Source organism: Oncorhynchus mykiss, chromosome 4 (assembly GCF_057628025.1).
Source record: "Oncorhynchus mykiss isolate SJ-2025 chromosome 4, ASM5762802v1, whole genome shotgun sequence".
Classification (NCBI taxonomy): domain Eukaryota; kingdom Metazoa; phylum Chordata; class Actinopteri; order Salmoniformes; family Salmonidae; genus Oncorhynchus; species Oncorhynchus mykiss.
This window is the reverse complement of record NC_143025.1, coordinates 75,793,353-75,818,019: the sequence shown is the minus strand read 5'-3', so window position 1 is coordinate 75,818,019 and position 24,667 is coordinate 75,793,353. Positions and strand designations below refer to the sequence as shown.

The window sequence follows — 24,667 nt, the reverse complement described above, 5'->3', positions numbered from 1 at the left end:
CTACATGTCAAAAGTTTTAGAACACCTACTCATTCAAGGGTTTTTCTTTATTTTTACTATTTTCTACATTGTAGAATAATAGTGAAGACTTAAAAACTATGAAATAACACATATGGAATCATGTGTTAACCTAAAACGTATTAAACAAATCATAATATATTTTATATTTGAGATTCTTCAAATAGCCACCCGTTGCCTTGGTGACAGCTTACACACTCTTGGCATTCTCTCAACCAGCTTCATGAGGTAGTCAGTCACCTGGAATGCATTTCAATTAACAGGTGTGCCTTGTTAAAAATGTATTTGTGAAATTTCTTTCTGGGTCAAGAAACACGAGCAATGGATATTAGACCAGTGGAAATTTGTCCTTCGGTCTGGAGTCCAAATTGGAGGTTTTGGAGGTCTTTGTGAGACAAGGTGTGGGTGAACGGATGATCTCTGCATGTGTATTTCCCACCGTAAAGCATGGAGGAAGAGGTGGTATGGCGTGGGGGTGCTTTGCTGGTGACACGGTCTGTGATTTATTTCGAATTAAAGGCAAACAACCATCATGGCTACCACAGCATTCTGCAGCGATACGCCATCCCATCTGGTTTGGGGTTAGTGGCACTATAATTTGTTTTTCAATAGGACAATGACCCCAAACACACCTCCAGGCTGTGTAAGGGCTATTTTACCAAGAAGGAGAGTGATGGAGTGCTACATCAGATGACCTGGCCTCCACAATCATCTGACTTTAACCCAATTGAGATGGTTTTGGCAGAGTTGGACCGCATAGTGAAGGAAAAGCAGGCAACAAGTGCTCAGCATTTGTGGGAACTCCTTCAAGACTGTTGGAAAAACATTACAGGTGAAGCTGGTTGAGAGAATGCCAAGAGTGTGCAAAGCTGTCATCAAGGCAAAGGGTGGCTATTTGAAGAATCTCAAATATAAAATATATTTAGATTTGTTTAATACTTTTTTGGTTACTACGTGATTCCATGTGTGGTATTTCATAGATTTGATGTCTTCACTATTATTTTACAATGTAGAAAATAGTAAAAATAAAGAAAAACCCTTGAATGAGTAGGTGTTCTAAAACCAGTAGTGTAGCTCACTCCAGTAGTAGTGAGAGGACTTGACTGGCAAGCCATACATTAGTTGCCATTCGGTTGCTGCTCTGACTTCAAAGTTAAAGACCTATATGTTAATATGACTTGTGACAGAATGCAGGGCAAGCAGCTTGTGGTGATACTGCCAGAGAGGAGAGCGCTGAAGTGAATGGTTATACAAGCACTTCTGACTCAATCAGCCAGGCTGTTGTCCTCTTTCTGTGTGAAGTAATTATTCCTGGTTCTTGTTGTTCTCGGTTCGGCCAAATAGAATTGTAGCTGATGCAGAACTTATCGGATATAACCATTGTCAGCTGGTGAGGTTAGCATAGGGCTAACGTGTGCCAGGTTATCTGATGGGACCAGCTACAATGTAGCATTCTATCATGTGCAACTATGTCGACGATTGTATCTAGCTGATGCTCGTTTTGAGATGGGTCCAGGTTAAACAAAAAATATATATAATGTTCGGAAGTATGGCCCCATTGTGCTGTTTTCCAAGCATTATATTACTGCAATGTTACAATTAACATATTTATACTAAAGATGGCATTAAATAAACTTTTGGAGAAAGAAAAAAACACATTCTCCAATGTCCCTGTGGGGGAGACAACAAGGAGAGAGGGAGAGATGTAATCTCCAACATGACCATAATGAAGTGTTGACAGACACATCCAAATGACTGAGAATTTCACTTGAGGATTTTTCTAAGAAACCAGCAGGATTCCTGGAATCACACCTTCATGTGATTGGACAATAGCCTGGTGTGTTGGTTTAATTAGCTAGTGAAGGTTTAGGCTAACTCCCTAGGCTAACTCAATACATTGGAAAAGAACAGTTGTTGTGGTTACAGATGGAGTGATAAAAGAGGTACTCGAGAGAAACTGGTTAGGGGCTAGTGATTACAAGCTGTTAAAGAACCACCTTAAATGCACTCATGCACACTCACACTCTTCACACAGTGTTGTGAACCCCCCCCTTCTTACTGCTGAGCTCGGGTGTCCTGTGCATGTCACTCACAAGGGAACGAGGAGAGGGATAGCCAATCACAGCCCTCCGTTGCCTGCACACGCTCGGCCGGGTGTTCCCCCTTAGTCCCATGCCCCCCCCCCCCCCCCCCCCCCCTCTCACTCACTATCTCACTCACAAGCAGAAATCAAAAAAGTCACCATAGACTTTGCAACGTAGGAGTGATTTGTGTTGGCCAGTGATGGGTGGGTGGGGGTGTGTCACTCATCAGGATCCATTTCTCTTAACTGGGAAATTCCCTCGTTTGTGCAGAGACACATTTAACCACTGTTAATTTGTCACATCAAGAGCCTCTGTCATGCCTTGCCACACTCTCTTATGCAGGTGTGTGAGATCTGTGTGTATCCATGTGCATGCATTTTGCATGACGCCCATCTGTGTGCAGAGCATGTACTGCACTGCATGCATGGTGTGCTGGCACATGATGAGTGTGTTTGCAGTTGTGCGCGTGTATGCATGATACTTTGTTTGGCGTGTGTGTGTGTGTGTGTGTGTGTGTTTTGATGCCATGCTGTGAGAGAGAGCCTGGCAGTGGTTAATGGCGGGTTATTAACTGGGCTGTGACACTGATAGAGGCGTGTGTGTGTTTTGTAGATAAGTGGTTAAAAGGTTGTTGAAGGTCTAGCGACCGGGGTGATCTTTAGGAGAGATGACAGGAGGAGCATCAGGGGTAGACTCTCTTGGCTTCAAACAGAATGAATAGGAACTGACAGTGCTCAGGAAGTAGCCAGCATATGTGAGGGAGAGTGTGTTTTGAGAGAACGTTTTGTAGAGAGGAACTGAACTTCTGGTAGACAGACATAGTTTGGCTGCTGTAGACATGATTAGCTGATGTCAATGCAGAGCTAGGAGTACTGTGTGTGTGTGTCTGCGTTGGAGAGAAGAGGTCATGACTAATGCGTGACACGTACATGCGTACACACTGCTCCTGTGGGTGAACTGGCATTAATGTCTGGAAATAGTTCTATCTTAAGGTAGCTCCATCTGATCTTAGTTACAGATGTAGGATCTTAATTTGGTCATTATTTTGTTGCTGAGAATTTTCCTGCACTTGTACAAACTTGTAGTGTATTTGAATTTCCGCTTTGACATTTCAGACTTAAATTTGCCCTAATGAAAAATGTATCAACCCCTACAAAAAGTCCATTAATTATAATCCACATAATTCACATTTCCTGTTGCTGCAGGACTATTTTCCTGCTTTAGCAAACTGGCTCAAATTATTAAGGTCCTACATCTGTATGTAGTTAACGGATTGAGATGTTAAAAAAATGTTATGTTCATTCAGGTGGTACCGTTGTGGGAGAAATTTTCCAGAGACAAAAAATGAGGAAGTTACCATAGACTTTCATGCATTTTCTCATAAATCAGAGACCTTTCCTTCAGTGTAAATGAGTAACGCTGATGATGTGTGTCTCCGTGTCTGTGTGTAGAAACGAGAGAAGAGAAAGCATGAGAAGATCCTCAGTGAGGAGCTCTTCCCTGCTGTAATCAACCTCAACCAGTTCCTCCCTCCAGAACACTGCATCGACTACATCGCCTGGGACATGGCCCGATACACCAAGAGGTACAGATCTAGGATCAGCTCACCCAAACCCTATTCTTAACCATTAAAGGGGAAACGCCTAATATCAGTGTTTGGTTGCGACTTCGTCCTACTCACACCTGCTGCTTTAGCTTAACCCTACACCAGCATCGTGTTCTGTAAGAGCCAGAGGTACAAAGTGTTGTCCCAGCAACCTAATTCAACACCTCAGAACATTTAATGGTTCCCAAACTTTTTGGGTCCACAACCCTATTTTGATATCTGAAAAGTCTCGTGACCCCACCCTTGTGAATTTTTTGTTGTTGTAATTAACAACCAATGTTTACTTTTAATGTGGGACTGTGACAGTCAATTGCAAGTTATGCTGATGTATAATGTCTCATATCTCGCCACCACTAATGAGATGGGTGTGGTTGATGAATGTCGTGTCGGAGCTTCTCAAAGTCAGGGGGCGTGGTCAACAGTATGCACCTCCTCTCTGCTGTCACATCCAACCCTGATCTATATTTGCTTTAATGCAGACAAGCCAAGCACTGGATCCAGCTTCACACATATGAGCTGGCGAAGGGTAGTCTACCATGACTTTTCTGGTGCTTTCAAGACAACTGGGAACTCTGAAAAATACGAGGTTGAATCCTGACATTAGTGATCTTCAGGTCGGAAAGTCTGAGCTCTAGAAAGAGGGCTGAGTTCCCGAGTTACATGACTGTTCAAAGCAAATTTTCCCAGTTGGAGCTCTTTTCATTCCGAGTTACCAGTTGTCTTGGGAAGTAAGTCCCAAAGTGCCCTTCCAAGTGTTGGAGGTGAGCAGTCATCACTCATGTGGGACACTTACTGATGCTGTTTTTTGTTATTTTCATTACACAGAAGGTCAACCAAGTCAGTTGTTTTTACATCCATTGTGAATGACAACCGCTCCTCTCTCAATGCGAAAAATCACATTCACGTTCATAACTAGAGTGCGGAGGCCTGCCTGCCGTCCCGGGATAGATGGAGTTCCATCTGTGCAAAAGCCCACCATTCCATCCCATATGGAATCTGTTTTTCATCAATATAGCCACAGCACACTCAGGAATCGTGAGACAACAATATGTCCTCGTGAATAGCCTCCCCCAACATTTATAGCGAACAAAAGTCAATGCATGGGCATCTCAATCCTCACAGCTAACATCCATTTGGAGAGCATAAGCTGGGGAGTTTTGGAGCACAATCATTTTCATTTTAGATTTTTAAGGTTAACCACATAAAAATGTTGAGATACAAAGACGATATAAGATATTTTGAGTATTTATTTATTACATTTTTTGGGGGGGATTTGGGAAATTCTCCCGCAACCCCATTTTCATATCTGCCCCATAGTTTGGCAACCTCTAGGCTACGCTCACCAACAATGGACCTGACTTTAACAGTAGAGGAGTTATTGTTGCTGTCCCTGAAAAAAATGTTCAAGTTCAATGAAAACATTTTTCAAAGAGACCTTTTAAGTTACCTAACACTCATTCATATGTTTTCTCTCTCTGGCTGCCCCACCCTCTGTCTGTCTGTCTGTCTGCCCTCTGTCTGTTTGCCCCAGTCTCTGTCTGTCTGTCTGCCCCGCCCCCATTCTCTGTCTCTCTCGCTCTCTCTTTAAGGGGCTTTATTGGCATGGGAACATATGTTTACATTGCCAAAGCAAATGAAATGGATGATAAACAGAAGTAAAATAAACAATCAGAATAAACATTACACTCACAGAAAGTTTCAAAAGAATAGAAACTTTTCAATGTAGCTGAAGTTCAAAAAATAATACATATGGTTTTATTTAAACTGGTTTCTTTTGTAGCAACAGGTCACATCTTGCTGCTGTGATGGTACACTGTGGTATTTCACCTAATAGATATGTGAGTTTATCCAAATGTAATTTGTTTTCAAATTCTTTGTGGATCTGTGTAATCTGAGGGAAATATGTGTCTCTAATATGGTCATACATTTGGCAGGAGGTCAGGAAGTGCAGCTCAGTTTCCACCTAATTTTGTGGGCAGTGTGCACATTGCCTGTTTTCCTTTGAGAGCCATGTCTGCCTACGGCAGCCTTTCTCAATAGCAAGGCTATGCTCACTGAGTCTGTACATAGTCAAAGCTTTCCTTAATTTTGGGTCAGTCACAGTGGTCAGGTATTCTGCCACTGTGTACTCTCTGTTTAGGACCAAATAACATTCCAGTTTGCTCTGTTTTCCAGTGTGTCAAATAATAATCTAAGCTCTCTCTCCCCCTCTCCCTCCCTCTCTCAGTAAGCTGTATAACGTGCTGGACCGTCTTAGTATGATAGCAGAGAACGTGGTCAAGAGGACCGGCTTCTTCATCAACCGCTCTGACTTCTTCTGCCACACCCTCAGACCAGACGAGAGGTACACACACACACACACACCCTCACTCACACCCTCACTCACACCCTCACTCACACCCTCAAGCCAGACGAGAGGTGCACACGCACACCCTCTGGGCAGACGAGAGTTACATACCCTCAGGCCAGATGAGAGGTACACACAAACAGGCCAGACGAGAGGTGAGCCCAGAGGGGTAAAAACTTGCGCCCTTTACACCCCAACCTATACCTCTATAACTACCTCACCCCACCCTCTAGATTTTTTTACAGGGGTTGGTGTTAAATTGTCATAATTGGTTTTAATTGTGATTTTTGCTACGTTTGTTTTAATGTGTTAGACAAAGTCCCTCTGAGGGCTGTTATAAAGCTCCGTCTAATAAGTAATCATACAGTATTTTACAATCACGCATTAATAGCAATTACATTTCTTTTTTTCCCTTCTGATATAAATGAATGTCCAGTAATGGGAATAGATGGGTCTGTTAGATGGGAGTCTTGCTGAATAGTCATGGCCAGGGTATCCCTACCTATCAGAGTAGATGACGGAGCATGCAGCAGCAGAAGGGTGTGAAGAACAGCTGCACTGCTCACTATCTGCATATCTTAATCACAAGCATTGACATTTCCATCTGGTTACCTAAGCTGCTAGCCATTCTTCTAATGACATATTTATTAGCTTTATGTTACATTATCAAACACACTCCCTTGCTTTTATACATGTGCTCATGCTTAAGAAACACACACACACGGCCGCCCACTCTCTCGTCTCTGGCGGGGTTGTTGACCTCAGTCCAGACCAGACGTGTCACAAATGAAAAGTCTTCCTCCATTTACTTCTTAATTTATTATTTCTTCTGTGCTTCCAGACATGTGACATTCTGACTAGCCCTGGGTTGTCTCATATGGAGACTCCCGTGGGGCTCACTGCTAGTCTGGAGGCTAACCTTCTTACACAACCACAATTATGAAAATAAATCAATCAAAAGAAGAAAAATATATATACACACATTACCGTTAAACTTTGGGGTCACTTAGAAATGTCCTTGTTTTTGAAAGAAAAGCAACATTTAAAATAACATAAAATTGATCAGAAATACAGTGGAGACATTGTTAATGTTGTTAATGACTATTGTAGCTGGAAACGTCTGATTTTTAATGGAATATCTACTTAGGCGTACAGATGCCCATTATCAGCAATCCTGTGGTCCAATGGAACGTTGTGTTACCTAATCCAAGTGTATCATTTTAAAAGGCTAATGGATCATTAGAAAACCCTTTTACAATTATGTTAGCACAGCTGAAAACTGTCCTGCTGTTTTAAAGAAGCAATGTAATTGGCCTTCTTTAGTCTAGTTGAGTACCAGTTGGTGTCATGATAGTTTGCCCCTGGTGATGCGTTGTGCAGACCGCACCACCCTTTGGAGAGCCTTGCGGTTGAGGGCGGTGCAGTTGCCTTACCAGGCTGTGATACAGCCCGACAAGGTGCTCTCGATTGTGCATCATTTTGGGTAGCGGTCGACCGATTGATCGGAATTGCCGATTAATTAGGGCCGACTTCAAGTTTTCATAACAATCGGTAATCTGCATTTTTGGACACTGATTATGGCCGATTACATTGTACTCCACGAGGAGACTGCGTGGCAGGCTAACTTTATGCGAGTGCAGCAAGGAGCCAAGGTAAGTTGCTAGCTAGCATTAAACTTATCTCATAAAAAACGATCAATCTTAACATAATCACTAGTTAACTACACATGGTTGATATTACTAGTATATCTAGCTTGTCCTGCGTTGCATATAATCGATGCGGTGCCTGTTAATTTATCATTGATTCACAGCCTACTTCAACAAACGGTGATTTAACAAGTGCATTCGCGAAAATAGCACTGTCGTTGCACCAATGTAGGTGCCATAAACATCAACGCCTTTCTTAAAATCAATACACAAGTATATATTTTTACACCTGCATATTTAGTTAATATTGCCATGAATTTCTTTTAACTAGGGAAATTGTGTCACTTCTCTTGCGTTTTGTGCAACAGAGTCAGGGTATATGCAGCAGTTTGGGCTGCCTGGCTCATTGCGAACTGTGTGAAGACCATTTCTTCCTAACAAAGTCAGCCAACTTCACCAAACTGGGGATGATTTAACAAAAGCACATTTGTGAAAAAAGCACAATCGTTGCACTAATGTACCTAACCATAAACATCAATGCCTTTCTTAAAATCAATGCACAGAAGTATATATTTTTAAACCTGCATATTAATGTTAGCAGGCAATATTAACTCTGCAAATTGTGTCACCTCTCTTGCGTTCATTGCACGCAGAGTCAGGGTATATGCAACAGTTTGGGCCGCCTGGCTCGCTGCGAACTTATTTGCCAGATTTTTACATAATTATGACATAACATTGAAGGTTGTGTAATGTAACAGCAATATTTAGACTGATGGATGCCACACGGTAGATAAAATACGGAACGGTTCCGTATTTCACTGAAAGAATAAACGTTTTGTTTTCGAAATGATAGTTTCCGGATTTGACCATATTAATGACCTAAGGCTCGTATTTCTGTGTGTTATTATATTATAATTAAGTATATTATTTGATAGAGCAGTCTGACTGAGCGGTGGTAGGCAGCAGCAGGCTCGTAAGCATTCATTCAAACAGCACTTGACTGCGTTTGCCAGTAGCTCATTGCGCTGTTTATGACTTCAAGCCTATCAACGCCCGAGATTAGGCTGGCAATACTAAAGTACCTATTAGAACCTCCAATAGTCAAAGGTATATGAAATACAAATTGGATAGGGAGAAATAGTCCTATAACCTAAAACGTCTTACCTGGGAATATTGAAGACTCATGTTAAAAGGAACCACCAGCTTTCATATGTTCTCATGTTCTGAGCAAGGAACTTAAACGTTAGCTTTCTTACATGGCACATATTGCACTTTTACTTTTTTCTCCAACACTTTGTTTTGGCATTATTTAAACCAAATGTAACATGTTTCATTATTTATTTGAGACTAAATTGCTTTTATTGATGTACTATATTAAGTTAAAATAAAAGTGTTAATTCAGTATTGTTCTAATTGTCATTATTGGGGCGGCAGGGTAGCCTAGTGGTTAGAGTGTTGGACTAGTAACCGGGAGGTTGCAAGTTCAATCCCCCGAGCTGACAAACTACAAATCTGTCGTTCTGCCCCTGAACAGGCAGTTAATACCATTAACCCACTGTTCCTAGGCCGTCATTGAAAATAAGAATTTGTTCTTAACTGACTTGCCTAGTTAAATAAAGGTTAAAAAAAAATAAAAAAATTATTACAAATATATATAAATATATATAAATATATATATGTAGAAATAAAAAAATTGGCCGATTAATCGGTATCAGCCTTTTTTGGCCCTCCAATAATCGGTATCGGCGTTGAAAAATCATAATCGGTCGACCTCTAGTTTTGGGTGACAAGCCACATTTCTTCAGCCTCTTTCTGTGATGTGTACGCCCAGGAACTTAAAACCTCCTACCTTCTCCACTGCTGTCCCTTCAATGTGGATAGGGGGGTGCTCCCTCTGTTGTTTCCTGAAGTCCACGATCATCTCCTTTGTTTTCTTGACGTTGAGTGAGAGGTTGTTTTCCTGACGCCACAGGAATGAGTGCCCTCACCTCCTCCCTCTAGGCTGTCTCGTCGTTGTTGGAAAGTCCAGGACCCAATTGCACAGGGCGGGGTTGAGACCCAAGGTCTCCAGCTTGATGAACTTGGAGTGTACTATGATGTTGAATGCTGAGCTGTAGTCAATGAACAGCATTCTTATATAGGTATTTATTTTGTCCAGATGGGATATGGCAGTGTGATGGCAATTGCGTCGTCTGTGGACCTGTTGGCGGTATGGAAACTGAAGTGGGTCTAGTTTGGCCAGTAAGGTGGTGATATAATCCTTGACTAGTCTCTCGAAGCACTTCATGGTGACAGAAGTGGGTAGTCATTTAGTTCAGTTATCTTTGCCTTCTTGGGTACAGGAACAATGGTAGCCATCTTGAAGCATGTGGGGACAACAGACTGGGATGGGGAGCGATTGAATATGTCCTTAAACACACCAAGCCAGCTGGTCTGCGCATGCTTTGAGGATGCGGCTAGGGATGCTGCCTGGACCAACAGCCTTTCGAAGGTTAACACGTTTAAATGTTTTACTCACATCAGCCATGGAGGGGGGGGGGGGGGGGCGCAGTCCTTGTTAGTGGGCCATGATGGTGGCACTGTATTATCCTCAAACCGGGCGAAGAAGGTGTTTAGTTTGTTTCGAAGCGTGACGTCCGTGACGTGACTGGATTTATTTTTGTAGTCTGTGATTTCCTTTAGACCCTGTCACATATGTCTTGTGTCTGAGCTGTTGAATTGCGACTCCACCTTGTCCCTGTACAGGCATTTTGTTTGTTTGATTGCCTTACAGAGGGAATAGCTACACTGTTTATATTCAGACATATTCCCAGACCATTCCATGGTTAAATGCGGTGGATCGCGCTTTTAGTTTTGCACGAATGCCGCCATCCATCCACGGTTTCTGGTTAGAGTAGGTGTTAATAGTCACAGTGGGTACATCATCTCCAATGCACTTCTTTATAAAAGCACTCACCGAGCCAGCGTATAGGTCGATGTTGTTCTGATGCTGACCGCAACATATTCCAGTCCCCTGATCAAAACAATCTTGAAGCGTGGCTTCCAATTGGTCGGACCAGCATTGAATGGTTCTCGTCACTGGTACTGGGAGGGCTTTGTATGCATCGCGGAAGTTAGAGTAGCAGTGGTCGAGGGTATTGCGCATGCGCGTAGCGCAATCAATATGCTGGTAGAATTTAGGTAGGCTTGTTCTCAAATTTGCTTTGTTAAAATCCCCAGCTATAATAAATGCAGCCTCAGGATGTATGGTTTCCAGTTTGCATATAGTCCAGTGAAGTTCCTTGATGGCCATCTTGGTGTCTGCTTGAGGGGGAATGTACACAGCTGTGACTATAACTGACGAGAATTCTCTTGGTAGGCAAAATGGCTGGCACTTGATTGTAAGGAATTCTAGATTGGGTGAGCAGAAGGACTTGACTTCCTGTATGTTGTAATGATTACACCATGAGTCGTTAATCATAAAGCATACACGCCCCTATCTTTGCCCAGAGAGGTGTTTATCTCTGTCGGCGCGATGCATGGAGAAGCCCGGTGGCTGAACCGATTCCGACAACATTCTACGGAGCCTGACCAGGTGGCCGCTTCGTCTGCCCCTAATGCGGCGTCGTTGTTTTGGATCTCCTACTGGAATTAGATCCTTTGTCCTGGGTGGTGGTCCGAACAGAGGATCCACTTCGGGAAAGTCGTATTCCTGGTCGTAATGTTGGTAAATTGACGTTGGGCTTATATCCAATAGTTATTTCCGGCTGTATGTAATAAGATTTCCTGGGGTAACAATGTAAGAAATAATACATAAAAACTCGAAGCGAGGCGACCATCTCTGTCGGCGCCATCATAATGAGTGAGAGGCACTGCATCGCAGTGCTTGAGGCATCACTTCAGACCCAAGTTTAATCCCAGGCTGTGTCACAACCGGCCATGAGTAGGGTGGTGTCCGGGTTAGGGGAGGTTTTGGCCGGGTGGGCTTTACTTGGCTCATCTCGTTCAAGCGACTCATTGTGGCGGGCCAGGCGCCTGCAGGTTGAACAGTGTTTCCTCCAACACATTGGTGCGGCTGGCTTCCGGGTTAAGCGGTGCTTTTTTGGAGGATGCATGACTCGACCTTCGCCTCTCACGAGCCCGTTGGGGAGTTGCAGCGATGAGACAAGATCGCAGTTGGATATCACGAAATTGGGGAGAAATAGGGGTTAATTATTTTTTTACATTACCATATCATGCATAGCATACAAGCCAGGGGCTAGACACACCTGGCAATGAAGCAAGCGTAGAGTGACCTAAATTGATAAGCAAAGAAGACGGGATGGTCATCTTGGAAGAGATGCTATGGGTAGAAGAGCCGATGTTTCTCTGGTTTTCATCATACAGGGCTTTATGCCATTGTGGCATTGGATAATTACTCCTCGATGCACCAGTCCTAAATGTGTTCAGATTCAGAAACTTCAAGTTTTGCCATCTCAAGACAATTAATGTGCATTGCAGGAGTATAAAAGTACAACAAGCATACTCCGTGTTGGATTGATTAAAGGAGTTTTCTCTTTCCTCAGGTGGGGAGATCTTGGGGGAAGTCTCACCTCAAGTGGGCGTGTCCAGGTACGGTATATTACACACCGTACACACCTGAGCAGGCGGTGGCTGTTGACATGGAAACCTGAAGGTGGAGATGATGCACATCTTTTATCAGCGCCCACATTCAAATGTTTTGTTGTTGTTGACCTCTCCTCTCCCATCTTCAGACAGGTGTGTTGAGGACGAACTGCGTGGACTGTCTGGACCGAACTAACACGGCCCAGTTCATGGTGGGGAAGTGTGCTCTGGCCTATCAGCTCTACGCTCTGGGCATGATTGACAAGCCCAAGCTGCAGTTCGACACGGACTGTGTTAGGTAAAACCCTACTCTACTCTCGCCTCTGAGACTCACTTACACATTTTCTAAAAGTTGACATAAGTAATTAGAAAATGCTGTTGACATCTCTGACCTTGTGTGACCTTTACCCCCCTCCCCAATTCAGGCTGTTTGAGGAGCTGTATGAAGACCATGGGGACACCCTGTCTCTGCAGTACGGGGGCTCCCAGCTTGTCCACAGGGTGAAGACCTACCGGAAGATAGCCCCCTGGACACAGCACTCCAAAGACATCATGCAGACCCTGTCCCGTTACTATAGCAACGCTTTCTCAGGTAGATACTTACACACACTTTTATCTCACCTTTATTTAACCAGGTAGGCCAGTTGAGAACTAGTTCTCATTTACAACTGCTACCTGGCCAAGATAAAGCAAAGCAGTGTGACACCAACAACACAGAGTTGCACATGGAATAAACAAACATACAGTCAATAACGCAATAGAAAAGTATATATACAGTGTGTGCAAATGGAGTAAGATTAGATTAGGGAGGCCATAGTGGCGAAATAATAATTACAATTTAGCAATTAAACTCTGGAGTGATAGATGTGCAGAAGATGAATGTGCAATTAGAGATACTGGGGTGCAAAGGAGCAAAAAAATAAATAGCAATATGGGGATGAGGTAGTTGGGTGGGCTCTTTACAGATGGGCTATGTACAGGTGCAATGATCTGTAAGCTGCTCTGACAGATGATGCTTAAAGTTAGTGAGGGAGATATGAGTCTCCAGCTTCAGTGATTTTTGCAATTCGTTCCAGTCATTGGCAGCAGAGAACTGGAAGGAAAGGCGGCCAAAGGAGGAGTTGACTTTAGGGGTGACCAGTGAAATATACCTGCTGGAGAGCGTGCTACGAGTGGGTGCTGCTATGGTGGCCAGTGAGCTGAGATAAGGCGGGGCTTTACCTAGCATAGACTTATAGATGACCTGGAGCCAGTGGGTTTGGCGACGAATATGAAGTGAGGGCCAGTCAACGAGAGCATACAGGTCGCAGTGGTGGGTGGTATATGGGGCTTTGTGACAAAACGGATGGCACTGTGATAGACTGCATCCAATTTACTGAGTAGAGTGTTGGAGGCTATTTTGTTACAAAATAGGAAGCCAACTCTAGATTACATTTTGGATTGGAGATGCTTGATGTGAGTCTGGAAGGAGAGTTTGCAGTCTAACCAGACACCTAGGTATTTGTATTTGTCCACATATTCTAAGTCAGAACCGTCCAGAGTAGTGATGCTAGACGGGCGCGCAAGTGCGGGCAGCGATTGGTTGAAGAGCATGCATTTAGTTGTACTTGCATTTAAGAGCAGTTGGAGGCCACGGAAGGAGAGTTGTATGGCATTGAAGCTCGTCTGGAGGTTTGTTAACACAGTGTCCAAAGAAGGGCCAGAAGTACACAGAATGGTGTCTTATGCTCGCAAGCACACACATGCTCACACACACCCACATGCTCACACACACCCACATGCTCACACACACCCACATGCTCACACACTCCCACATGCTCACACACACACACACACACACATGCTCACACACACACACACACACACAATCTGTCACAACAAAAATACTTTTACCATTGCAAATTCTTTACAGGCATCCTGAATCTAGGTAGTCTCTCTTGACAGCCCTAGTTTGAGATTTCTTATGTGGGTAGTAGTGTCTCTGAGGTAACGGTGCCTCCCAGGTAACAGCGCCTCCAAGGTATGACCACTTCATACCACTCATCACCCCCGTATTGTTACTACGGCAACACACTCACTCAGGATCCCCCTATTCCCCCTATATACACACACATACTCCATTCACCCCTGCCCTGTCCTTATGACACCACTGCTTACTCATCCACTAGTGTCTCTTTCTCTCTCATTACCCCTCCTCATCCCCTCACCCCCTCCTCATCCCCTCACCCTCTCCTCATCCCCTCACCACCTCCTCACCCTCTCCCCTCACCCTCATCCCCTCTCCCCCCTCCTCTTCCTCATCCCCTCTCCCCATCCTCTCCCCCCTCCTCATCCCGTCCCCTCACCCCTCTCCTCATCCACTCTTCCTGCCCCCTCTTCTCCCGTCCCACTCCTCTTCTCCCGCACCCCGCCCCCCTCCTCATCCACCCTTCCTTCTCCCCTCCTCATCCTCCTCTTCCCCCGCCCCTCCTCTTCTCACATCCTCCTCTTCTCCCGCCCCTCCTCATCCACACTTCCTGCCCCCTCCTTTTCTCCCACCCCCCTCCTTATCCACTCTTCCTGCCCCCCTCCTCTTCTCCCACCCCCCACCTTATCCACTCTTCCTTCTCCCCTCCCGTCCCCTTCTCCCGCCCTCCTCCTTTTCTCCTGCCCCCCTCCTCATCCACTCTTCCTGCCCTCCTCTTTTTCTCCTGCCCCCCCATCATCCACTCTTCCTGCCCCCCCATCTTCTCCCTCCCCCTCCTTATCCACTCTTCCTTGTCCCGTCCCCCTCTTCTCCCGTCCCCTCCTTATCCACTCTTCCTTGTCCCGTCCCCCTCTTCTCCCGCCCCCTCATCTTCTCCCTCCCCCTCCTTATCCACTCTTCCTTGTCCCGTCCCCCTCTTCTCCCGCCCCCTCCTTATCCACTCTTCCTTGTCCCGTCCCCCTCTTCTCCCGCCCCCTCATCTTCTCCCTCCCCGTCCTTATCCACTCTTCCTTGTCCCGTCCCCCTCTTCTCCCGCCCCTTCCTCTTCTCCCGTCTCCCTCCTCATCCACCCTTCCTTCTCCCGTCTCCCCTCCTCATCCACTCTTCCTTCTCCCCTCCTCACCTCTTCCTTCTCCCGTCCCCCTCCTCTTCTCCCGTCTCCCTCCTCATCCACTCTTCCTTCTCCCCTCCTCACCCCCTCTTCTCCCGTACCCCTCCTCTTCTCCCGTCTCCCTCCTCATCCACTCTTCCTTCTCCCCTCCTCACCCCCTCTTCTACCGTCCCCCTCCTCTTCTCCCGTCTCCCCTCCTCATCCACTCTTCCTTCTCCCCTCCTCACCCCCTCTTCTACCGTCCCCCACCTCTTCTCCCGTCTCCCTCCTCATCCACTCTTCCTTCTCCCCTCCTCACCCCCTCTTCTACCGTCCCCCTCCTCTTCTCCCGTCTCCCTCTTCTCCCGTCTCCCTCCTCATCCACTCTTCCTTCTCCCCTCCTCACCCCCTCTTCTCCCGTCCCCCTCCTCTTCTCCCGTACCCCTCCTCATCCACTCTTCCTTCTCCCCTCCTCACCCCCTCTTCCTGCCCCCCTCCTCATCCACTCTTCCTTCTCCCCTCCTCACCCCCTCTTCCTGCCCCCCTCCTCATCCACTCTTCCTGCCCCCCTCCTCATCCACTCTTCCTTCTCCCCTCCTCACCCCCTCATTTTATTCTGCCCCATCTCCTTATCCACTCTTCCCACCATTGCTCCCACTACCTCTATGCTCTCTCTGTCAGATAATGTGACCCCCCCCTCCCAACTCCTTAGTTACATTTCAAATCAAATCTATAATGAGTTTGCAGACCCAGCGTACGGCAAGTGGCAACCTCGTAATAATGTCATACATCATGTGATGTTTACACACCCTATCTCTCTCCCACGGGATTACACACACGCACACAGTTTGCATTACATTGGAGACTAATTGCTGTAAATTATTCTGGCAGAGAAACACTGTGTAGAGAGCTATATATTATCCCCCTTCTTCACATCAGTCTTCAGCATTGCCATAAAGACCCTAATAAATCAACTACTGTAAATGTGTCCAGTACTGATTTATTTATTGTATTTACCAGCTACATTGTTTGAGGACACGACATTGTGGGGAAGAGTTAGAGCAGAGGGGTGGAACCGTAGAGATCCTATTAATTTACTATTCTAATTCTATGGGTGGAACTCTATTGCCTTGGAATACTTTAGAACAGAGTATATAAAACACAGGAAAACCTACTATACACTAAGTGCATCTGGTTGTGTTCTTGGCTTAGAAGTGTTCCCTTTCTACCTTAAAATCACAGTCTCTCTACGTCTTAGTTCACAGCCCTTTGCTGTTCAGAACACTGTAGACAGGGGGTTGATTAGAAGGCTTCCCCTCGTCTCGGTCTCCTACATCTCCTGTTGCTGGAAGATTTAACATCAGAGCTGTAGAAACTCTCCTCTGTCTCCCAGAGCACTTTCTTCTGAATCACCCTCACACGTACAAAGATCCACAGTCACACACGCATGCATTTCATTTGCATGGACACACACACACCCTCGCCCACCTCCACACTAATTATGATGAAATTAGGCTTCCTTCACGACGTTGAATTATACGTACTCTTGACATCCCCCAGTGTAACATTGTCTACCAGCACCACAGAACACATATCCTGGTAATGATAGGGCGGTGCACAATTGGCCCAGCGTCGTCTGGATTTGGCCGGGGTAGGCTGTAATTGTAAATAAGAATTTGTTCTTAACTTACTTTCCTAGTTAAATAAAAGTTAAATTAACAAACAAAAAAATATCTCCCTTCAGTCACACTGACACCTTACAGGGGACAAAATGGCTTCTCTCCACTTCAACTAACACATGACTTCCTGTCTCCCTCAAACTTTAGTGAGGAAAGTGACCCTGGAGTGTTTTACTGGGGACCATGTTTAGTTTAACTCAATCCAAGTGAATCATGGGAATAATCCAGTCAACAGTAATTGCCTTAATTTTACTGGACCCCAGGAAGAGTGCTAATGGGGATCCATAATAAATACAAATACAAAACAGTTAGGCCTTAATGGAGAAATTCTATTATTGGAATATGGAGGAAAATAATTGTTTCTTTTGGATGAGATTATTATTATCTCTGTTATTGCATCCAAATATTTTTATATGAAAATCCTCCGTGCCTCCCTAGGTTGATGTAATTTACCTTGTGTTGACTACACACACACACACACACACACACACACACACACACACAGTCATCTGATTGTGGTGGCAATGAAGGTTTACTGTTCTCTAGTTCAGGATGAAACTATCCTCATTGGTATTAGTGTTCAGAAATGACGTACACCAGAACCCCAGGCGTCATATAAGATATCCACAATGAGATCTGCTGGGGCCTGGCTGCGATGGAGTGAGTGGGAGAAAAGGGGGTCTCAGGGGCCTGTGAGAGGATGAGGGGCCACTAACTCATTCTTCTGCTGAGTGGGAATCAGTTTGATGTCAGTGTTGTGGCCAGGTATTCGTTAGTGAGCTTGTGTGTGTGTGCGTTAGCACGTTCAAGACTAACGTTCCACACTAAACCCACCCTTTTGGGTTTGAGTAGAGCATTTCATCAAGAGTCGACACAAGAAACTCCTCTTCTCTTTTGGCTGCAGAAGTCAATTGCAACATCTCTGTGTGTGATGTCGAGTGGTGAGTCACTGTCTTCCTTTGTCCTCACACACCCTGACCTCCCTGCACCAACCAATGTCTGTCATCAGACTAATATAGATACAGGATCATTTTGATTGGCCGGTAACAGTTAGACTGAGTGCTGGTTAACCCAGATGTGTCATCTATAACTGATGGTTAGTACGACAGAGCTGACACTTATCCCACCCTTAAGCGTCCATCATTGTCCAAAACTTGTACGCACAGCAGTGTTCTAGAATATTGGATCGTTGACGTTCATACTTTTCGAATTCTCAACGCAGGTCAAGTTGCACAACATATCCAAAAGAATGCTTGTCGAACATCTCATTTCAAAATCCACTCTTCTGGGAAGGCTTTCCACTAGCTGTTGGAACATTGCTGCAGGGATTAGAGCATTAGTGAGGTCGGGCACTGATGTTGGGAGATTAGGGCTGGCTCGCAGTCTGCTTTCCAATTCATCCCAAAGGTGTTCAATGGGGTTGAGGTCAGAGCACTGTGCATGCCAGTCAAGTTCTTCCACATGGATCTCGACAAACCATTTCTGTATGGACCTCGCTTTGTGCACTTAGTCTGTACAGTGTCAAACTGTTGCCACAAAGTTGGAAACAAAGAATGTCATTGTATGCTAAATGTCATTGTGTGCTGTAGCGTTAATATTTCCCTTCACTGGAACTAAGGGGCCTAGCCCGAACCATGAAAAACAGCCCTAGACCATTATTCCTCCTCCACCAAACTTTACAGTTGTCACTATGCATTGGAGCACGTAGCGTTCTCTTGGTATCCGCCAAACCAAGATTCATCCGTTGGACTGCCAGATGGTGAAGTGTGATTCATTACTCCAGAAAACGCATTTGCACTGCCCCAGATTTCAATGGCGTCGAGCTTTACACCACTCCAGCCGACGCTTGGCATTGCGCATGGTGATCTTAGGCTTGTGTGTGGCTGTTCAGCCATGGAAACCCATTTCATGAAGCTCCTGATGAACAGTTATTGTGCTGATATTGCTTCCAGAGGCAGTTTGGAACTCTTTAGTGAGTGTTGCTTCAGCACTCAGTGGTCCCGTTCTGTGAGCTTGCGTGGCCTACCACTTTGCGGCTGAGCTGCTGTTTCTCCTAGACATTTCCACTACACAATAACAGCACTTGCAGTTGACTGGGGCAGCTCTAGCAGGGCTGACTTATTGGGAAGGTGGCATCCTATGACAGTGCCACGTTGAAAGTCACTGAGCTCTGCAGTATGGCCATTCTACTGCCAATGTTTGTCTATGGCGATTGCATGGCTGTTTCCTCGATTTTATATACCAGTCAGCAACGGGTGTGGCTGAAAAAGCCGACTCCACTAATTTGAAGGAGTGTATTTCTCCAACTGTCAACACATTCAAATGATTCGAGGACACGTACCGGAGCCACGTTGTTTGGGATTTGGGGGGGGGTGCGCATTCGGGCGTAGCTATGTCACAATGGGACACAGGACTAACGCGACTTACCGTCTGTGGACTATGATTTACGCTTCATCCCTCATTACACTCGGGTTCCAAAAAGATGGAGAGAACAAAGAAAAGAAGTGAAAAGGCCAAACTACTGTGCCACTGAGGATGGGATCAGACAGACTGTCACAGTGCTTATTTCCCATGATTGCATTTCCTTTTCCTATTATGATATTGTGTTGTGTTGAGTCACCACCCTCGTTGTCGTCACTAATGCTAAAACAACTCTCATTTGGTTTTTCTTACTGTAGCCTCTCTCTCCTACCCCTCTCAACCCAACAGTCTGTCTCCTATTAGACTATTCTGAACTCTATCTTTTTTCTGTAATTGAGGGTTTTTATTCATTCATAGGCTTACTCTTGTTTATTTTACGGCAAGATGTTCAATGGAAAAATGTTCAAAGAAGATTGGACTGTAACTGACATCCAAGAGAAAGAGCTGTTACATGTTCTAAGATGAGTCTGTACAGTACCGTGTCCAAGTTGAATGTTGGAACATCGTTAGAGCTGAAAACGTCTGCAATTCAATCTGTTCTAGGAGGCGAGGCACATACAGTGCCTTGCGAAAGTATTCGGCCCCCTTGAACTTTGCGACCTTTTGCCACATTTCAGGCTTCAAACATGAAGAATCAACAACAAGTGGGACACAATCATGAAGTGGAACGACATTTATTGGATATTTCAAACTTTTTTAACATTTCAAAAACTGAAAAATTGGTCGTGCAAAATTATTCAGCCCCTTTACTTTCAGTGCAGCAAACTCACTCCAGAAGTTCAGTGAGGATCTCTGAATGATCCAATGTTGACCTAAATGACTAATGATGATAAATACAATCCACCTGTGTGTAATCAAGTCTCCGTATAAATGCACCTGCACTGTGATAGTCTCAAAGGTCCGTTAAAAGCGCAGAGAGCATCATGAAGAACAAGGAACACACCAGGCAGGTCCGAGATACTGTTGTGAAGAAGTTTAAAGCCGGATTTGGATACAAAAAGATTTCCCAATCTTTAAACATCCCAAGGAGCACTGTGCAAGCAATAATATTGAAATGGAAGGAGTATCAGACCACTGCAAATCTACCAAGACCTGGCCGTCCCTCTAAACTTTCAGCTCATACAAGGAGAAGACTGATCAGAGATGCAGCCAAGAGGCCCATGATCACTCTGGATGAACTGCAGAGATCTACAGCTGAGGTGGGAGACTCTGTCCATAGGACAACAATCAGTAGTATATTGCACAAATCTGGCCTTTATGGAAGAGTGGCAAGAAGAAAGCCATTTCTTAAAGATATCCATAAAAAGTGTTGTTTAAAGTTTGCCACAAGCCACCTGGGAGACACACCAAACATGTGGAAGAAGGTGCTCTGGTCAGATGAAACCAAAATTTTACTTTTTGGCAACAATGCAAAACGTTATGTTTGGCGTAAAAGCAACACAGCTCATCACCCTGAACACACCATCCCCACTGTCAAACATGGTGGTGGCAGCATCATAGTTTGGGCCTGCTTTTCTTCAGCAGGGACAGGGAAGATGGTTAAACTTGATGGGAAGATGGATGGAGCCAAATACAGGACCATTCTGGAAGAAAACCTGATGGAGTCTGCAAAAGACCTGAGACTGAGACGGAGATTTGTCTTCCAACAAGACAATGATCCAAAACATAAAGCAAAATCTACAATGGAATGGTTCAAAAATAAACATATCCAGGTGTTAGAATGGCCAAGTCAAAGTCCAGACCTGAATCCAATCGAGAATCTGTGGAAAGAACTGAAAACTGCTGTTCACAAATGCTCTCCATCCAACCTCACTGAGCTCGAGCTGTTTTGCAAGGAGGAATGGGAAAAAATGTCAGTCTCTCAATGTGCAAAACTGATAGAGACATACCCCGAGCGACTTACAGCTGTAATCGCAGCAAAAGGTGGCGCTACAAAGTATTAACTTAAGGGGGCTGAATAATTTTGCACGCCCAATTTTTCAGTTTTTGATTTGTTAAAAAAGTTTGAAATATCCAATAAATGTCGTTCCACTTCATGATTGTGTCCCACTTGTTGTTGATTCTTCACAAAAAGTGAATATCTTTATGTTTGAAGCCTGAAATGTGGCAAAAGGTCGCAAAGTTCAAGGGGGCTGAATACTTTCGCAATGCAATGTATGTTTTTCTGGCTGAGGTACATGCAGTGCATTCGGAAAGTATTCAAACCCCTAGACTTTTTCCACATTTTGTTACGTTACAGCCTTATTCTAAAATTGATTAAATAAACATTGTTCCTCAATCTACACACAATAACCCATCATGAAAAAGTGAAAACAGATTTTTTTTATTTACAAATGTATTCAGTCCCTTTTGCTTTGAGACTTGAAATTGAGCTCAGGTGCATCCTGTTTCCATTGATCATCCTTGAGATGTTTCTACAACTTGATTGGAGTACACCGGTGTTAAATTAAATTGATTGTACATCGTTTGGAAAGGCACACAGCTGTCTATATTATGTCCCACAGTTGATAGTGCATGTCAGAGCAAAAACCAAGCCATGAGGTTCAAAGAATTGTCCGTAGAGCTCCGAGACAGGATTGTGTTGAGGCACAGATCTGGGGAAGGGTACCAATACATTTCTGCAGCATTGAAGGTCCCCAAGAACACAGTGGCCTCCATTTTTAAATGGAAGAAGTTTGGAACCACCAAGACTCTTCCTAGAGCTGGCCGCCCAGCCAAACTGAGCAATCGTGGGGAGAAGGGTCTTGGTCAGGGAGGTGACCAAGAATCCGATGGTCACTCTAACAGAGCTCCAGAGTTCCTCTGTGGAGATGGGAGAACCTTCCAGAAGGACAACTATCTCTGCAGCACTTAACCAATCAGGCCTTTAGGGTTGCCAGACAGAAGCCACTCCTCAATAAAATGCACATGACAGCCAAAGACACCTAAAGGACTCTGACCATGAGAAACAAGATTCTCTGGTCTAATGAAACCAAGATTGAACTCTTTGACCTGAATGTCAAGCGTCACGTCTGGAGGAAACCTGGCACTATCCAAATGGTGAAACATGGTGGTGGAAGCATCATGCTGTTGGGATGTTTTTCAGCGGCAGGGACTGGGAGACTAGTCAGGATCGAGGGAAATATAAATGGAGAAAAGTACAGAGATCCTTGATGAAAACCAGCTCCAGAGCGCTCAGTACCTCAGACTGGGGTGAAGATTCACCTTCCTACAGGACCAAGACCCTAAGCACAGCCAGGACAACACGAGTGGCTTCGGGACAAGTCTCTGAATGTCCTTGAGTGACCCAGCCAGAGCCCGGACTTGAACCCGATCTAACATCTTTGGAGAGACCTGAAAAAAGCTGTGCAGCGACGCTCCCCATCCAACCTGACAGCTTGAGAGCATCTGCAGGGAAGAATGGGAGAAACTCCCCAAATACAGGTGTACTAAGCTTGTAGCTAAAAACCTGGTTTTGCTTTGTTATTATGGGGAATTGTGTGTAGATTGAAGAGAGAGAAAAAAAACTATTTTGAATTCATTTTAGAATAAGGCTGTAACGTAACAAAATGTGGAAAAGGTTAAGGGGTCTGAATACTTTCTGAATGCACTGTACAGTATTACCTACAGTTGAATGATGTTCCAAGCTCTGTGCTTTCTGTTCACTGAGGAGGAGTAACTAATAATGTTTTAACATGACATAATTACTGTAATGACTAACAAACCTCTAGTAGCTTGATCTAATTCCCTATAGTATTCCCTATAGTGTTCTCTAGATAGTAACTGGCATTTTGATATGGGCTGCATTTATTGTTGATGGGTAGTGATTGGATAACCATGCTGTAAAGCGTCAAGAATAGTCATAACCCCACTTTGTAAAATTATGCAGTGTATTCAGGATCCAGTTTCCCGATAGCGATGGAACTTAGGCTTACGAGTGTTTGAGTGATGCATCGTTCCTACAACCGCCGAAGATGTAACATGCATTTCCCAAAACTCCACACAGAGAGAACATTTGTTAAGTGTGTAGTTGAGGCATGTGATCGAAAGACAAGCAGCGCTGCTCTCGGAGCAGCTTCCTCAATTAAAGTCTTGGCCTACCTTAACATTAGGAGAATAATTCCACAATACTGACGACAGATCAGCTTCTAGAGCGATATTATCACCTATGGCTGTAAATATTGAGGCAACTTATTCTAATGCTCATAGGCATTACCCTATAATTACCATATAAAATGTGCACATGCTACACCATGAAATGTATTGAGACACGATTTCAGATTGGAGACTACAATGAGCAAAATACAACTCAATTGAATTAGCATGAAATTGATTTCAATATGACTGATCGAAATATATAGGCATGTAGTCGATACAGTTGCATAACAAAGACATTGGTGACTTTGTATTTGTGATCAACTTCGTTCCCTGTTACCTTTAGTCCTTAGGAAACTTCTTAATAAAACAGGTACAACGCCCTAGGGACCTTCTGCCTTGTACATCTCTTTGAAACGTCAGGTGTCTTTCTTGGAAACTGATGTAACGGATGTGTACGGCCTGTGCACCTGTCAGTGGTGACTGAAACATGTGACAAGATGCAAAATGGTCAGTTTCACAGCAATGCTTGTTTTGCCTTTCTACCTTCTTTCCTCTGGGTTCCTCCCATTCTTCTTTTTCTCCCCTCATCATCCCTCTCCTCTCACACTGTTCCTGACAATACAGGATGTTTGTGTGGGTCAGGGACGGTGTGTGATTTCAGTCACACAGGCAAGGCTAATGTTTTTATTTAGTCATTGCCCCAATATTACTCTTGCCTCACTGACTCTCAAGGTCATGTCAAACTTTTGGCCGGACGTGAGCTTTGGAGCTCACCTGTGCATGATGTCATAGGGTCCTTCACTAAATATGTCATGTTTCATGATGGAGACCACACACACACACACACACACACACACACACACACACACACCACACACACACACACCTCACACACACACACCACACACACACACACCTCACACACACACACACACACACCTCACACACACACACTGTTTTGCAAAGTGTTTCCCTTGAGCTGTAACCCCTTTCTCAGAACAACAGTTATTTAAAGTATATAACAGAGAAGGACAGGTGTAGCATTGGCATCACATTGTACATGCAGAATCTATTGCATCTGTGGAGGATGTACAGAACAGAGAAACAATAGTGTTGAATTAAAGGAACACAAGCTCTAACACACACACA

General features: G+C 44.5%; 1 protein-coding gene across 2 annotated transcripts in view; it reads left to right on the top strand.

The window, feature by feature from the left end:
• The window catches only part of fig4a (FIG4 phosphoinositide 5-phosphatase a), a 108,941-nt gene that overhangs the window by 41,925 nt on the left and 42,349 nt on the right, over positions 1–24,667 (top strand). For both annotated transcript variants that reach the window (XM_021600720.3, XM_090233036.1), the window contains exons 12-16: positions 3,554–3,687; positions 5,936–6,052; positions 12,246–12,291; positions 12,435–12,583; positions 12,711–12,877. In XM_021600720.3, the coding sequence (XP_021456395.1) occupies positions 3,554–3,687; positions 5,936–6,052; positions 12,246–12,291; positions 12,435–12,583; positions 12,711–12,877 (613 nt within the window). The remainder of the gene's footprint in view (positions 1–3,553; positions 3,688–5,935; positions 6,053–12,245; positions 12,292–12,434; positions 12,584–12,710; positions 12,878–24,667) is intronic.